The sequence below is a fragment of the Cariama cristata genome, unplaced genomic scaffold (genome assembly GCF_000690535.1).
Source record: "Cariama cristata isolate BGI_N322 unplaced genomic scaffold, ASM69053v1 scaffold513, whole genome shotgun sequence".
NCBI classification, from domain to species: Eukaryota; Metazoa; Chordata; class Aves; order Cariamiformes; family Cariamidae; genus Cariama; species Cariama cristata.
The window spans coordinates 27,786-45,599 of NW_009608688.1; the positions used below are offsets into that span (position 1 = coordinate 27,786).

At 36.6% G+C, this 17,814-nt stretch overlaps 1 protein-coding gene across 1 annotated transcript; it reads left to right on the forward strand.

Moving 5' to 3' along the window:
- Window positions 1-275: 275 nt before the first annotated feature.
- WDR20 (WD repeat domain 20) lies at window positions 276-17,812 on the forward strand (the record flags this gene model as incomplete). The annotated part of the gene is given in 3 exon segments (XM_009697214.1): window positions 276-539; window positions 4,795-6,072; window positions 17,446-17,812. Coding segments are annotated over 3 exon segments (1,596 nt in total), but the record flags the coding sequence as incomplete, so codon positions are not given.
- Window positions 17,813-17,814: the final 2 nt, after the last annotated feature.

Sequence of the window (17,814 nt, forward strand, 5' to 3'; positions counted from 1 at the left end):
TATGATGGAATGCCTCTTCTGGCAGGAGAAGCCTTCTGGGAATAGGTTGATCTTGAGGACTCACTAGAGCCTTTGTGTTACTGAATGGTTGTCATTGGTTTGTCACGTGATGTAGTTGCAAGGGCTAGGGTAGGTATAGTGTTAAGCAAAATTGAAAAGCACAAGTATTACATTATATGAAAAGATAAACCTTTTGACAACATCTTGGATGTCTTTGGTAAATACAAAGCTGCTTTTTAAAGTATGATTTTGTGACTGCATAAATTGTTGCTTAGTATAAGCAATATTTGCAAATAGAACTGATTATTTGCACACATTGTGATAAACTGTCATAATTCTGTTTACTCTCTTTGCAGGCTGCGGACTTGAGTAAACCAATAGACAAAAGGATATACAAAGGAACACAACCTACATGCCATGACTTCAATCACTTAACAGCCACAGCAGAAAGTGTGTCTCTTCTAGTGGGCTTCTCTGCAGGCCAGGTTCAACTTATAGACCCTATTAAAAAAGAAACTAGCAAATTATTTAATGAGGAAGTAAGTAGAAATCTTAACATTGTTGCATGCAATGTATTTGTGATATTAAAGGTCCTAGATTCTCAAAGTTCTGTAGATGGCTCCATTTGCCTATATAGCTTATCATTCAGTCACTACCTTTGTTTTTCAGCTGTTTCATTGGCTTGGAATAGCTACACAAAAATGTTATTCATGAAGGAATCTTTTGGGGTTTAAGATTAAGAATTAGGACTTTCTGGTTTGGGTAATACTGTAACTAGAGTTAATGACAGTTAACTGATGGAAAAAAGGTCTACAAATCTAAATGTTTGCTGCATATGCTCTGCAGTTATTTCTGAGGCTGCTGGTTCTGAATGAAGAAGAAACATTTAAGCCCCTATTTAACTAATATATTATGGTCAAGATGTTAAATAAGGTAAAAATACCGATTTTTATGGTCAGGATGTTACAGCAGAAACTGTATCAAGGATTTGTAAAGGCTTGCTTGGGAAAGACTGGGATATCAAGCTGAATGCTGCATAGAAAAAGCTGAAGGCTTGTGAGGTCTTGGCCATGTGATGTTCCTGAAAGAAACTCTACATCGGCTTTTTCTGCTGCTGTGCAATAAGGAAAGATAGAAGGGACTGCTATGAGGGGGACTAATTCCAAGTTACAAGACCACTGGCTCTTGATTGTCTGGTAGTATTGGCATTCTTAGAAGAGCAAGTGTCTGGATGCTAACAAGGAAAGAAATCTGGCAACTGGTACAACTTTTGACAACGTTTTCTGCAGAGGATAAGCTATGGGAATTTGGGTGGTTTGGGGGAGATGATAGGTTTTTTGGGGGGTGGTTTTTTACTCCTTTTTGTGTTTTAATCTAGCTGCAGGTTAATTGGGGGGGTAATAGCAAAGAGCTTTGCAGGTCTCTCTTTTTTTTTTTTCCTTTTTGGAAATTTCAGATCTGGTTGAGAGCTTTGCAGATGAAGTTAAGCGTTGCTCAGCTTTCAAACTGAGCAAGCATATCTTTCCCACCTCAGAGAGATGTGTTGCCTTCCTCTGTCTCTGTGCAAAGAAGACTAAAGTATTGTTCTCAATGGGGATGTTTTAAAATTAGAACCATCTAATTCCTCCTCAGCTTTCTAAAACTAACTACATCTAGATCAGAAGAGGGGCATTTTTTTTCTTACCTAGACTTTTCCCACCTGCTGTGTCTCTGCCTGTGTTGAGTGGGAAACAGTGCTGGAGAATCTCTTAATGTTTTCATGGAGTACTCTGGTAGAAACCTCTGTATAAGTAGTTGAAACGTTAATTTTAGCATTGTCCTAACACTCCTCCCCCTGCACTACCGCCACTTCAGAAAACAACCCACCCCAAACCCAAAAAAACGCCAAACTTTGTCATTAGTGCAACTTCACCACTGGAGTGCTAGTCTGGATGTGAACAAAATACTTGTGTAAGTACAGCTCTGACTTAATCTTGTATGATAGTGGTGTAAGTATTGCAAATGGCAGTACAAATACTATAAACAGCTAGAGTTTTGACCATCACCTGTGATATAGCAATCAGGATAACACTTAATCCTATGTGATACATGAAATAACTTAACCTGTTATGACACAGAAGGTTATGTTGAACTTAAAATGGAGTAGCCTTAATGCAGTCTAACTTGTTTCTCTTACTTTTTTTTAATTCTATTGATGTAGAAGACAATAGGGACTTGAAAGGCTGAGGTGAGTGATACTATGCAGCTTGTGACTGCCTACCTAAGTCAGTCTGTATCAGCAGTGGTATTCCTTCTAGCTGTGTCAGAATTAAATCAGTGATAGTTACTTATTCCCAAAACCAACCAAGTATACCTCACAGATTCAGTTGTTTCCAGGTGCTAGTTGGTTATTCTCAAGCTAGCCAATTGAATCATGTTTCTTTCATCTTATTTTTTTAATTTAAACTAAAGCCTTAAGCTGCATTTTTTTTCCTAATAAACTTTTCCTATACCTGTGTTGAAAAAACTCTTTGTCAGACCTTAATGCATATTCCTTGATTGCCTCAGTTTTTTCATTCCTTTCTGGCCAATGCCTATAATTTTGTCCCTTCAAGCTTGTTCAAAACATGGCTACCAAGATGATCTTGGCTTGTCTTCCTGACTGGTGACTGGAGTTCCTTCACTTGCTGTTCTTTCACCAAACTAAACAGAAGCTCCTTATTCCAGCTGCCTCACTGATTTGCTTGGTACTGCATTTAGTCCATTCTTGTAATGCATCTGTCAGTCATACTGACTTCAGGTCTTGTTTTGTTGTGCTGCAGAAGCATGTGAGCCCAGCTGAAAGCTTTTAAAACTTCAGAAAGTCATAACTTCAGAGTTTTTTATCTTACTGCTGAATTTAAAGCTCTGCTGGTTGAGCAGAGGATGAGTTGCAGTCACTTGCTATATATCAGTTTAAAGTCTCTCTGCATCTTGTCTCCTTGAGCTAATCTGTTCTCATTGCAGATTGCAATCTTCTGTTTTGTTCATAGCCTCCTTGAAGTAAAGATCAGGTTTGCAGGATTTCTGTACAGTATTTAAGATTGTGTAGCCCAACATGGTTATGGATTTAAAATCCATTTCTAGTACAAAAGTTGAACAACTGCTCTTAGGAGTAGAGGCTGTATGTCAGGTTGAGCTGCTGTAGTAGAGGAAAGCAAGAAATTTTGTCGCTTTGTCATATGAGTGGTAGTTTCATCATGAGAAGACTATTGCCTATAAGCAAGCCAGCAGCTTGGCTGATGTTCCCTGTCTCTGTTCTCTTGGTGGGTACCAGGTAAATTTCTGTCTAATATTTCAGATATCATCATTACTGAGACACGAATGATGTATATCAATGAACACATGACAAACTAGTTAAAATATCACAACAGAAGCTAAGAATATGTTGTTTCAAAGCTACCGCATTTGAGGAAAAGTTCCCAGATTAAGTTACATCTCTAAGCTCTCAAATACAAAATGGCTAATTCAACCAATGAGAAATTACAGAAGAGAGGCTTTTCCTGGTTTTACACTGAGGTTGACAGCAGCAAAAGTATATGTAAAAGTGTAATCTAAAATGACCAGGTGCTGCTTTCCAGTGGTAGTTACAGGCCCAGAATGGATAACAGTGAATGTATTATCCATTAGCTTGGCGGTTTTTTGTTTGTAATAAACAGTATAGCAAGGGTTTTGGGGGATGTTTTTTTCTTCTTTGTTTTTTAACGCTTTTGTAACTTGTCCTGGTATTTTCTTAGGCTCTTTGTATTTGCATTCTTGCCTTTTGTGTAGCTCAGCTCTTCTTTCAGCATATGATCAATCTATACCAAATACAAATCTTGAATGTCATGTAAATGGTTACTTGTCTCCAAGTTGCAGTTGAGTGATGCCATGGCCAACTTGGTAAGTTTTGGAAGTCCACCAGAACTACAGTAGCAAACTCAAGGAGTCAAACTTTAGCTCAGTTCTTACAGCATTGAGGACATTATGATCAGGAATGTTTGTTTAATGTGTGTGTTCATTCTTTAGTAATGATGGACTCTATTAAAATGTTTTTCTTTAAAGCAAAATTGGTTTTCTTAATCAGGTGGTAACTGAAAGTATTGACAGGTCCTTGGCTAATGAATGAAAAGTAATTGGAGGGTGGGGATTCCAAGGTGAAGCGTATGTGGTGCCTTCTGAGTTCACTGAACCACTGCATGTAACTACTAACTTTCCAGCCATGTGATAACGGTCACTGTATATGTAGCTTTGCTCCCTGAATCAGTAAAAGCTGGTAGAGGCTCCTAAAGCCTCTTTTTTTTCTTTTTTTTCTTTTTTTTTTTTTTTCAGAGGATGGATTTTATTTGTGATTTCAGATGAAACTAGAGTCTAAATTTACTTTTGTGGATTTGTAACCTGTTTGCTATGTAGTACAGATGAGTAACTGCCTTTTTTCCCTTTAACTCACTCTGTGCTTTCTTGACTATTTGCTTTTCATGCTCTTCAACCTACACAGTAAAAAAATAAACCTAAGAACACTACCTTTAGATTGATAAGAACAGATTGGCTTAATTGAAGTTTGTTCTTTGGTACCAATTTGCTACCAATAACCTTTGGTAGCACTTTGTCTAAAAATAATTTCCCCTTTACTGCCTGATAAGATGATTAATATAGTAACGTAGCTCCTTTCTAGAAAGTTGAGTTCACTTTGCTTAAGTATTGTTCCCCATCCCCCCAGAAAGCTCAGATTTATAGTTAATCATTAAAACTTTAATTTTCAGACTTTCTGATGTGTATCTTTTTTGTTTTTCACAGAGACTAATAGACAAGTCCAGAGTAACCTGTGTAAAATGGGTACCAGGTTCGGAAAGCCTTTTCCTAGTAGCTCATTCCAGTGGCAATATGTACTTGTATAACGTGGAGCACACTTGTGGTACCACAGCCCCGCACTACCAGCTACTTAAACAAGGAGAAAGTTTTGCAGTTCACACTTGCAAGAGTAAATCCACAAGAAACCCTCTGCTTAAATGGACAGTAGGTGAGGGTGCCCTGAATGAATTTGCCTTTTCCCCAGACGGGAAGTTCTTGGCGTGTGTGAGCCAGGATGGTTTTCTTCGTGTGTTTAACTTTGATTCAGTGGAATTGCATGGTACAATGAAAAGCTACTTCGGAGGACTGCTCTGTGTGTGTTGGAGTCCCGATGGGAAATACATAGTGACAGGTGGAGAGGATGACTTGGTAACAGTTTGGTCTTTTGTGGACTGTCGAGTAATAGCGAGAGGCCACGGACATAAATCGTGGGTCAGTGTTGTTGCATTTGATCCATATACCACTAGTGTAGAAGAGAGTGACCCGATGGAATTTAGTGGAAGTGATGAGGATTTCCAAGACCTTCATTTTGGCAGAGATCGAGCAAATAGTACGCAATCTAGGCTATCCAAAAGGAACTCTACAGACAGTCGTCCAGTAAGTGTTACGTATAGATTTGGTTCAGTAGGCCAGGACACACAGCTCTGTTTGTGGGATCTTACAGAAGATATCCTCTTCCCCCACCAACCTCTCTCAAGAGCAAGGACACATACAAATGTCATGAATGCCACAAGTCCACCAGCTGGAAGTGGTGGAACTAACCCAGGAAGTAATGGAAACAGTATCACAACACCTGGAAACTCTGTACCCCCTCCTCTTCCACGGTCAAACAGCCTTCCACATTCTGCAGTCTCAAATGCTGGCAGTAAAAGCAGTGTCATGGATGGTGCCATTGCTTCTGGCGTTAGTAAATTTGCAACCTTATCGCTACACGATCGGAAGGAAAGACACCATGAAAAAGATCACAAGAGAAATCATAGCATGGGACATATATCTAGCAAGAGCAGTGACAAACTGAACCTAGTTACGAAAACCAAAACGGACCCAGCTAAAACTTTGGGAACACCTCTCTGTCCCCGAATGGAAGATGTTCCCTTGTTAGAGCCTCTTATCTGTAAAAAGATAGCACATGAAAGACTGACTGTGTTAATTTTTCTTGAAGACTGTATAGTCACTGCTTGTCAGGAGGGATTTATTTGCACATGGGCAAGGCCTGGTAAAGTGGTAAGTTTTAATCCTTAATGCTGCATCAAAGAACTAGAACTCTGAATAGGTAGTTTTCTTGAAATATAAATGAATGTTGAATATAAAATTTCTTTATGCTTAATGTAAAAAAAAAAAATCCTCAGAGCCATACTTTTGGATACTGCATGCCATATTTCTGAATGATTTGAAGTGTCTTGGATACAATTATTAAATATAGTTGCCTTCCAGCAGAAGAAATAAATACTGTGCATCTAAACTATTGATCAGTGTTCTTATACTTAAGCATAACCACAATATGGTAAAAACTATTTATGTAAAAATTGAAGTAAAACCTGTCAGTTACTAAATTATTATCCTTCCAATGTTTTCTACAAAATACAGCACTCCCAATGAGAGTAGCTTATAAAAAGCTGCTGCTTTTAAGTCTAATGAGAAATGTGAGCCTCTGAAAAAAATTAAAACCAAAGTGTTTTATTCCTCCATACTTTTCTGTGGTGGCCTGCCATTAATGTAAAACCACTTCTTATTAAAATGTCAGCCATTTTATGCACAGATTTGTGAGCCTTTTACTGACTGTAGTTTATGCTCTTGAAATTGTGAATCAGTGTTATCAATGAACTCTAATTTTAGCCAGGTCTTGATTTATGTATTTGTTAAGTTAGGGAAAATCATGCAAGCTTTCTCTGAGTAGTTTCAGTGTTATGTTAATGTCAGTTTTGTTAGGCAATTTGATCATGGACAAGCTTGTGCTTTTTGATGGCACTTGTTCTATCAGTTGAACCTTCATTAAAATATATTGCTAATTTTAACTCTTGTTGTTAATGCACTTGAACAAAGATAAATCTTTATTTTTCTTCTGTCCAATGTGTAGCAAGCTAAATTTTGAATGAAGCTAATCATGGTGATTATTTTATTAAGAAGTACATTGTGCTACAATAGCTTTGTTTGCCAGCAATGTTTTAAAGGAATACAGCTATGAAAACATTACCATAGTTGATCTAGAAAAAGGACCATTATTTTTGTGAAAATTTCTGAAAGGACATGTTAGGTTATCAACTGAAGAAAAATAATCTGGTAATACCTGACTGTTGCCATGTTGGGCAAGCTAAATGAAAATATGATGTCCATTAAGTTTTAGCCATTTGGTTCATAAATCTGACTTTTGAAATGGAGGTACTGTATATATTTATATACCACATCTTCATTGCTATAAACTTTTACTTAAAACTCAATAATTTTTCTTTAAACTGTTTGTATAATGTAAGTTTCTTTGAGATGTTATCAAATTTGTCACAACATAGGTATGCATAGAGAGCTATGTCCTCTCTGCATCTTAATGCATATTTAAAGGTTGAATCTGAAACTAAATATTGTAAACCCTTTTCTGGGGAGAAGAGAGTGTCACCTAAAAGTATTTTTTGCCTAAGAACTACAGATCCAGCATTAATTTAAAAAAAAAAAAGGCACCCCCCAAAATACTATTTAAAATGTTTGTCCTAAATGAAAATACTAAAGCATTTATCACTTCTGTGACTCAGTGCAATTCACACATCGTATGAATTAACTTTATATGCGTACAGCAGTGCCTCAGATTTCTATTGTGACCTATATTTTCTTTTTGTTCTAAAACTCCTTTGTGTACTGCTAAACACTACACTGTTAAATTTATTTTCAGTGGCTGAGGTGGGTTTTGTTAGACTGGGTATAATTTAAATATTTTTGTGTATTGACTTTGATTTGGAATATGACATTTCAAATATTTCAGAGATAAAGTATGCAGTACCAAAAATCAGGATTTATGTATTGGCCAATATGGAAAACTTTAATTACAGGTAAGTAATTTTCATGCTGAAGTTATCACTTTCAAAATTAATATATTGCACACTGATGTAAATGCCATATTGTTTAGGAAGTATTTACTTAGAAATTTTCAAATTAATTTGTTTTTCTGATTTCACTTGCATTTCTAGTGAGCTCACTCTGCTGGTAAAAACTAAATTTTGGCGGCATGTTTACAGGGCTTTGATAGGAAAATATTTGTGCCAGAAGGACGTTATGAGCATCCTTTTTGTTTATAGAAAAGCACTTAATTATTTTATTTAATGAAAATTGTCAAAGTATAAAACACTCATGGTAATGTCTTTCTTACTGGGTTATATACCATTCATTTCTGTTTTGCCAGCTGTTTTATCCTAGGCTATTCCATTACTCTGGGGTTTAAAGCTGCTATTTCTAGTCTTCCTTTTGAAATATGGGTCCCCAAGTGATCTTAAAACTCCGTCACTTTTTTTGTCTGCCAACAGTAGAGTGAAAGCCTCTGAATTTTGCTGCTTCTTCCATCATTGCCTCAAAGGCCTTCATTAAATTTATGCCACTGCCAGCCTAAAGAAAGAATTGGATGGAAAACTGAAGCAGGCTTGCAGTGTCTAATGTAATTTCCATTAAGCCAGTGCTACCTTTCCCTCTCATTTTTGATAGCCATCAAAAGACGCGCTGGATAATTGGACAGTGTATGACAAGTTCTCTTCGTTTTTCTGATTGGGCTCGTGCTGCCCTTAGTGGAAAAAAAATCCAGAAGTCTCTTCAGCCATGATCATTATGATAGTTGATAGGCTGTACTGTGCTTACAGAGTGTCCTGACAGTTTGTTTATAAACTTTCCAAATTACTACTTCAGTAGATACATAATCATACCTTGAGCTTCCTCACTGGATATACCATTCTTGCACTGCACTTTCAGAACTGTTGTAGTAACTCCCAGTCAGTGTGAGGTGAAGTGAATGGCAAAATTCAATTAGAAACAAGTGGAATGAAGCTCAGTGTTCATTAGTTGTAATTTTTTCAAACTCTCATTTTTTTTGTTAGTCTGTTTCTGTGGAAGAAGGTTCAGGGTGGTGAGTAGGTTGCCTTAACAAGAGTATGAACTTTCTTCTCAACATGGTGACAATTAGCTGTCGCCTCTCCCCCTGTCTTTCCCAGGCCCTGATGGGAAACCTAAATGGGATTATAGAACTGTTGTATTAATCTGAAAATGCAGAAAAATAATTTTGAAGGAACCAAGGTAAACTTCATGTGCTATCTTTAACTGAATTACAGGACCTGCAGAAGCAAATTAAAACCCCCCCACAACAAAACCCAAACAAACAAAAAAATCCAAGCCAACCCACAAAAGCCAACAAAACCCCTGAAAAACCAAAGTGGTACCTGGATATGCAAAACAAGTTTTCTCTGAACTTAGTGGTCAGAGGAACTATCTATGTGATTTCTGTGTATGACTTTAGAATTAACTATTCACTGTCTTGTTTTATCTAACTGAAAGTTGCTGATTAGTTCTTTCCTTTGTAAGAAAGCTCAAGGTAAGATTGGCCAGAAGTATGAACAGGTGAAATGGCAGTGTATAACCTAGCAAGATAAACATGCTACCATTTTGTAAAACAAATGCACATGGAATTTATTTATTTGATTTATTGTACAGGAAAACTTAGACTTAAATTATAACATCCTTGAATTTTCTAGTTAACTACAATTGTAGTACAGTATCATGTTTTAGTATGACTTCTGTTTTAGTGAAAGTACTTAAACATTCATGTACTATATTTGAGTGAGATGAGCAGCTATACATACTAATTCTTCCTCAATGGAAAGGAGCATTTCATCATTACAATTGAAGTTCAATTGCTGGTATTTAAGTACTATCAAATAGATTTCTTTTAACGTGATACGGTATCTGTATAAACTTCAGGGATGATTATAGTAAAACTGAAACACAGCTATATGACTTCAGGTTACCATATTAAAATTTGAAGCTTTCTGTAATGTGCATAATAGCAAAGTTGCACATAGCGTACCCGCATTATCAGGGTGAATTTAAACCTAGTACACTGGTGTGATATTTATAGCAAGGTATGTGTGTGTGCGCGCGCGTGTGTGAGGAGGTGCGACTAGTGGCTCCAGTAAAGCCAGGAGAGATCATAACCCTGTAAAGGCTTTATGATGAGGATGTCTGGATTAGGAAATAACATGACTTTTACTAAACACTTTTTAGAAAATCCATGTTCTGAATTATCACCTCTTAAAATTTGATTATGTACTTGGAATGACTGTATATGTCTGCCCCTTTAACAACATAAAGCTACTAAATTAATATTTAAAATGCTGGCCTGCTTATGTTACAATAATAAAATTTGTGTCAGTTAATTTACTGTCAATTTACATGTAAAGATTAAACAATATTTTTTTCTGCATTTTATGAATTCTGTATACTGGAGTTTGTTAAAGATTGACATGTTAGGTGATACTGTACAAAATTGTATTGACTACCTTTAGTGAAAATCAAAAGTAAAATTCATATGTATTTCCTTTTTACACTTCCATCTAATTTCTTGACAACTTGAATAAATTTCATAGAGCCTTTCTAACATGAACTATTGTTAATTTAACTGTTGCAATAATTAAGCTTTAAGAAGTATTGTTGGTATATTTATAATTTTAAGAAGATCATGTTTGTTTCATACTGCTTATTTTTAGCTGTTCTATTGTCACTGTTACAGCTGAAGAACTTTACTAAATACTTGACATTACAAAATAACTTGCTGGGGTTGTCCTCTGTATACTGATGTTAAATAAAAATGTGTGATTGAACTGTAAATGTAGATAACTTTCAATAGTCCTTTCCACATTTGAGTTTTAATTTATCTTGCAGTCCTTAGGTGGTCTTATGCTATCATACAGTGCTGAACAAATGGCCGCAATGAAAGCTGTTAACTTGCCATATTTTAAAGTAAGAAGTTGATCGCATCCTGTAACCTGCTCTGAGTAAATGTTTCACTTCCTCTCAAGACGCTGCATACGTTTTGATGTTTAAATCTTGCTGATAAGGTCATGTCTCATGATTATTTATTTTTTTTTAGGACTAGAGTAATATGAAATAGAATACTTATCAAACCACTTATCAAACCTGTTTAAACTCAGATTCAGTACAACATGGATGTGGATGTATCTAGATTCTCTCTGCCTACTTGTCAAATAGGAGCTGGGGCAGAGTGTTGTCATTCCTTCTAGGACTCTACAGGAGCTCTTTCCTCTATGAACTCTGGTGCAGAGCATGTTCTTTATTCCAGCTGTAGATCTTGACATTTACCTAATGAATGTGAATTTACAGCTCTGAGGATATGCCCTACTCAGATGATTAAAGCATTTTCTGTCTAGAAAAACTGTGGCTAGTCTAGAACTAAACTAGTCTGAACTAAAACTAAACTAGTCTAAAACTTTGGCAGCAAAATTTCTTAGAACCAATTTAGGCAAAGACTTAAGACGTTGCCCTTCCATCTGAGTGGACTAGGGATTGCGTCATCCTTGTAGCAGTGGTTCTGTGTTAACTGATGAAGGAGCCAACAAATGATACTTACTGAAGTGTTTCAAAGACACTTTTTGAGAAGTTTCAGTGAAATAGTTACTTTGGGCCCAGTCTGAGATAGGACTGTGTTTATCTCTTGGGAAAAAATATTCTGTAGACTAAAGCTGAGGCAGTCATCTTTCTTATGAGAACTTGAGAACCTTTTGGTAGTTCAGAAGATATCAATTGACCACTATGATCGTCTATATATATAACATAGATGCATATTTAAGAATAGGTGCCAATGGAGGAACAAAATGAAATCCATCCTGAAAGCTTCTGGGAACATCCAGTTACGTTAAATGATGCAAAAACTGGTTGGTCAAACCAGTTTCTCAACAGTCGGTGTGAGCATGAAACAAAACGTAACTTCCAGAGGTTCTGTGGTCGTAGGAGATACTTTGGCAAAAGATGTCTTGGAACATGAAAGTGTTGTCTTGCTTGTCTTTATTTAATAATGTTGCACAAACTTCTCAAGGAAATAACTTGTATGATCACATTATTTGCTGGGTTTTGAAGTTGGATTTTAGGTAGGTGCTGATCAACCTTATCAAATTCATTTGGCTCATTTCTTCTCCTGCTAAGACCATGCTTATTTTACAGTTAACCCAAATGGGGCTGCCTTAAGTCATATGCTTTTTCCTGAGTTTTCCCCCAGTTTATCTCAATTTCATTATTTTTCTAATCTGAAAATTTTAAACCTTACCAACTTTTGTAGTTTGCAGAAGCTAGAGAAGCAGCCTAAGCATGTGAGCCCTTACTACCTAAATGAAGCTTAAGGTTTTATTGCTCAAGCCAGATCAGGTTTCTGCTGGCAAAAGCCTGTTTTGTTTTTCCCAGCACATAAGTAGTTGCATCTTAAATTATTATCTTTTTTTCTCTGGGACATGCATATCTTCCATTGTCAATCATCTACTAGTCTTGAAGTAATCTTGTCTAATACCACTAGACAGATTCTTAGTCTTAGTCTGCTTGGTTTTCTAGCAGCCTCGACTTTTCTTTTGGTAGACAATGAGTAAAATGGTGATACACCTCTGTTAGGAGAAAAACTCCTTTATGTAAGCAGAAAAGAAGTTGCAAGTGAAACCTCCTTGATGCTCCTACCTGCTTTTACAAGATCTGGTATCAAATGGCTTAAGCATTTATACTTTTCTGTAACACTACTATAGAACATAAAAAAAAAAAAAAAGGAAGACAAATAATACATTTAAAATTCCGTTTAGTGAACACAGACTGTGTAAAGGTACGTATCAGCTTTGCTATATCCCCCTAAATCCCATACAGAATATTTCTTTAGTATGTTACGTGAATGTTCAGCATGTGCTTCCTTGAACATTCTCAGTTAATTAATTTTATGACTCCATTAGAGATTAAGATCTGTTTTAGTGAGTATATACAGTTCAGAGACTTATGCTAATAAATGCTGATTCATTTGGATGAGGAATTGTTGGAGACTTTGTTCATGCAAATCTTAAAACCAGTTCAGCCAATTTGACTATAGAATTTTAAACAAATGTGAAATACCTCATTCTGTTTTGGCATATTGCTGTTGCTCAGATGTTGTATTGGACCATGGGCTCTTTTGTCAAGCAAAGGTCTCAGTCCAGATTACTTTTTCAAATTACTCCAGGAATATCACAGTTCTGGGCAAGAAGAAACTACCCATGGAATAGTCTACAAATAATAAATTCCCATTATTTCATATATTGGCAGTAGAAAAAATAGTTTAACAATTCAATGCCATTTTTGTATAGGCATTTGTTAATTCGGCCATTTTTTTCATTGGTTTAATTGCATTAATGAAGTGTGCTATGAGACTTTGTTTTTTACATTGGTTGGTTGTTACATTGGACCCTTTGCTTTGTTTTTTCTACCTTTCGGTTTCAAAACAGAAAGTAGGAAAGACGTGCAGAGTTCTGACATCCGGCGAGTTGCTGAGAGTCAGCCGAGCTGTTTCACTGAAGGAGCGCGCTCTTGTCCACGGCGAAGGCTGAGCACCTGCCAAGGCTCTTGTGAAGCAGCACATAGAGATTAAATTCCCCCTGCCTGCTCATGAGTCTGTCATTGTGTTGCAGTTTATTATTTAGATTAGCGAAATGACATATGATTGCATCTTTGGCTCCAGTTAATCCCATTCTAATTTACATGAAGAAAATATTAATTCAGTAGTTACTGATAGCTTTTTTTCCTACTTAGAAGTATCTTCCTGACTCTTTTTTTTTTTTTTTTTTTTTTTAAATACAGCAATTAAGTGCTGATCTTTCACAAAATTAGTTTCTGTTGTGAAACTTCTGTTTCGTATCTTTGGAAAAAAACCCAAACTTTTGGCTGGAGCGCATGAATTTTTTCAAAAAATACCTGCCCCTGTAGTCTCTTAAATTGTGAGGAGGGTTAGTCTTAACACTGCTGCAGGTCTTTCTGAAGAGACCACAGCTAGAAGTGCCATGAACCTCTGGTGGAAATGACCTTACTGATCGTATTTGTTATGGCTTCTCATTGCTACCCAGGCAAGCCTATTTTTACCAAATACGCGAAGACCTATGTGTTTTGAGAAGTCAGAGAATGCATAGATAAACATGGAATAGCCCCAGCAACTAGTGCTGAAACAGTCTGTGTTCAGTCCTCTCACAGTGCTAATTGACGTAAGAAAAACGACACCATCCTCTGTGAAAGAGGCACATTTCAGCTGCAGAGTATTCCATTAATGGCAGATGATGTAGCACCTCCTTGGAGAGAAGATTATTTTACCAAATTCCTGACTAGGGTCTCGTAACTGTTCAATTTCCCACCCCCTGCTAGACCCACATGCTGACAAAATAATACTACTAATAAAAGACTACATTTATTTTCAAAATTTTTTTGAACAGTATCTTAATTTGTTTCTGCTGCTTGTTCAGTATGATCTGTTTGTTCTTAAACTTTAAGCGGATGCACTGTACCGCACGGCAGATCTGCAGTTGTTGCATCTCAGTTCTTTTTTCTGTCACGGCTGTTCAACTCTGCAGCTTTCTGGTTGTGCTAGTAAGTCACTGGAGCTTTTGTTCCGTCTTTTACCACCTGGTTGACTAGACTGGGTGGTTTCATCACAGAAAGCATTGCAGTCTAATTTCTTTATTTTTTCTTTACAGGCAGGAGCTTTCTATATTTTTTCATAACCTTATCCATTGTATTATTCCCAGAGAATGCAATTACAAATATCCTGGTCCCACACCCTTTGTATTACAGATCAGACTCTTACAGGGTAACTTTTGTATCAAAACTAATTTTTTTTGAGCCCACACTTGCTTTTCTAATGTGGCTTTCTAAAGTTTCTTATGTTATACCTACCATAACTTCTTAAATGGCCTTTTGGAAAGGCTCTGAGATGATGGGAAAATTCTATAGAATCTTTTTCGTTATTTGGGACCCACCGAGAACACTCACTGCGTCAGTAAAATTTCTATGCCTAGATCCCAAATTCTTATTCTTGCTTTTCTTGTATGAACATCTAAGGTCCAAGATGTCTTCTGAAATTAAGTACTTGGAAGAACTCACAAAATTTCTGCTCTCTCCCAGAGAAGTGAAGTTCTGGAACGGCCATCGTAGCCTGGTCAAGTTTTAAGGCAGTACTTGCAAAGTTTTTGAAACGTCTGTCTGCAGTAGCACAAGGCTATTGATCTTGAGATTCTTTCCACTTTGGTGTTCATCTGGCTTGCCTGCTCAGAGTTGCAAAATTAATTCAGAGCAAGCATTGAAATACAAGGAGTTCCTAGTATTCACTTACTCAAAGGCACCTGCACTGTACTTCTGCGCTTTAAAGCAGGGAGTATTCACGGCCTGGAAGATAAAACCAGGACTGAGGGACTCCTTGTTCCTAGTCTTGGAACTTGAATTCCAGAGTGTCTGGTAGTTCACAGGGAACAAGGCAACACACTGAATTTCAGTATGTGCCGCCTGTTTCTAGGGGAGTTGTAGGAAAATGAATGACTCTTCATTTTGTTTCCTAACAATTGGTTGCATTACAGTGTAAATGTGATGTTAGAATAGTGCTTATTTCTCCTCAGCTATAGAGCATGGGTCTGAGCCTGTTGAAAAAGACTTAATATTATGCCATCTCTACTACTTCATATGTGCTTATAAAGCACATATTTGCATATGAACAGTTTGGATCATTGATTTATTAAAGACTGAAAATAATACCTTCGGAGGTCTTTTTCTAGGGTCCTTGAAAGTTGCTTAGTGGATGTAATCTTCTGGCAAGAAAGACCTCCCAGTTGCTGCTGGATTTAATAGACTTCTGGAGAATGCTTTGGTAATGAACTATAGAGTTCTAATTCATCTTCATTACTTTCAAACAAAACTTTTATGGTAAAAATTTTCAGAAGTGCTTCAGTAGCTTCTTTGCTCTAAAATTCTGCCTTTTTTCACCATCTATTCCTTAACTAACAACTTGAAAACTTTTTTATTCTCTTCTCATGAAATATGCAATATCTTTGCACATCCTGAATGTCAAACAAGTTTAAAGAACAACCCACTTCAGTCTACCTCAACAGTGTTTGAATCAGATATCCACTACATACACAAGTAAAAAAAAAAAAAAAAAAGGCGTTCTAGTTCCTGCAGGTGTGATCTATGGAGGGCACCAAATTAAGTGCCACGTACTTTATTATATATAAATGCAATATAAAATATATGTGCATGTATATACAAACACACAGAGTCTTCTGTAAATCTTGCAAATGTATCCACATTCATAATGCATCTGAACTGGTAGATTAGATTTTTTATTTTTTTTTTTAAAAGGAAGGGCTATGGTTTTAGTAGAAACATGATAACTTGAATCCAGCCAGTCCAGCCCTCTTTCCACTTCTCCTGTCTATGGTCAGGGTTTTCTTCCATCAATCGTGACCTTTCAGTTCTTGGATCCAAGCAAGAAAGAGCTCCTGCAGATTCTGAAGATGTGACCTAATTCTATGTTGTATGTTAATTGCTGCCTAAGCTTGTCTAGTTTGATGGATCTGAGTCACAGGATCTTAATTTTGAGGTAAGAACCTAAGCTGGCAGCTGTTTAGAGGAATTGCTAAAAGTGCATTTCTCATGCCTACGTAGTAAGGAGTTGCACAGTGATACTCATTGGTTTGCTTCCAGCTTAGCTGCCGTTGTGCTCCTCGGCCTGCTGGCACTTGTTATAACTAAATAATGACCTTGTAAGAAGACTAAATCATATTTTGATAATTAAGCTTTTCCTAAGTAAGTCTGATACACAGTTACTTTTATATGAATGATTAAAAGGCGCTACTATACATAAATCTGAAATGGAATCTATCCATCGATATCTATCCGTAAGGTATAGTTGCCTTAATCTGGAACAGTAGCCTCTGCCTAGCAAGGGAGGCCACACAGTTGTGGGATTTTGGCTGAAATGAACTAAGGCTCATTTTATTTGAATAGCGACGAACTGGTAAAAAGTTTTCCTGAATGCAAATTCAAATTGTAATGGGGAATCTTTACTGAATTCTTGCTTAGTGTTTCATTCTCTTTTAAAATTATCAAAATAAATATTTGGTTAGATACCTATTTTTCTATTCAAAGCTTGTAATATTCAATAGCATATAAAAGATTGAGCGTTTTGCTGTATCAGGTTAGGTGTCAAACTTGTTGATACTGGAATAGGTTGGTTTGTTGCTACGCTAATAAAATGCTGGTCACTTTTTTGGTGTATGATTTTTGAAGTTTCACAGTGACTCGAAATGCAAGGTAGATTAAAGCAAATGCTGGGATTGGATTCATCATGTGTCATAAACGCACACGCTTTCTTACTTACTGAAAGCTCTTTTGTGTGCTGCTTGACTGATACAATAGTGGCTTAGATTCTTTTGTAGGAAAGACGGTGCTGATGTCTAAAGTAAGCAAATGGTGGTAAAAATAAATTGTACTCTTTTTAGCTTCAGGCTAAGAACTTTATAAAATTAATGTCAGGTTCTCTTGCTGGATTAATGTAAACTGCTTTGTTTGCAGGGTTTATTGTCATCCCAAAACCAGGCCAATTCTCCAAGTGGAACTGTAGTATAGCCATCACACTACTGCTAGCAAATCTCTGAACGCAGGACAAGAAGTAATGACAGTGGAACCAGGAGCTGTTCTTCAGGCAAAGAGCATCACAAATTATAATATGGTAGAGTGTAAACATGGAATTATGTGAATCACATAATAATTTGCGAAGGAATAATGTAATGAGTCCTTATTACAGCTAATACTGCTAGGCTGCTCACCCAAGGAAGAGTTTTCGTTTAAAAAAAAAGAAAAGCTTCCTTTGGTGCTGCAGAAAAAAATAGTAACATTTTTGGTTTTCTTTATACTTTTCAATTCCAGTGTAATTTAATCTCT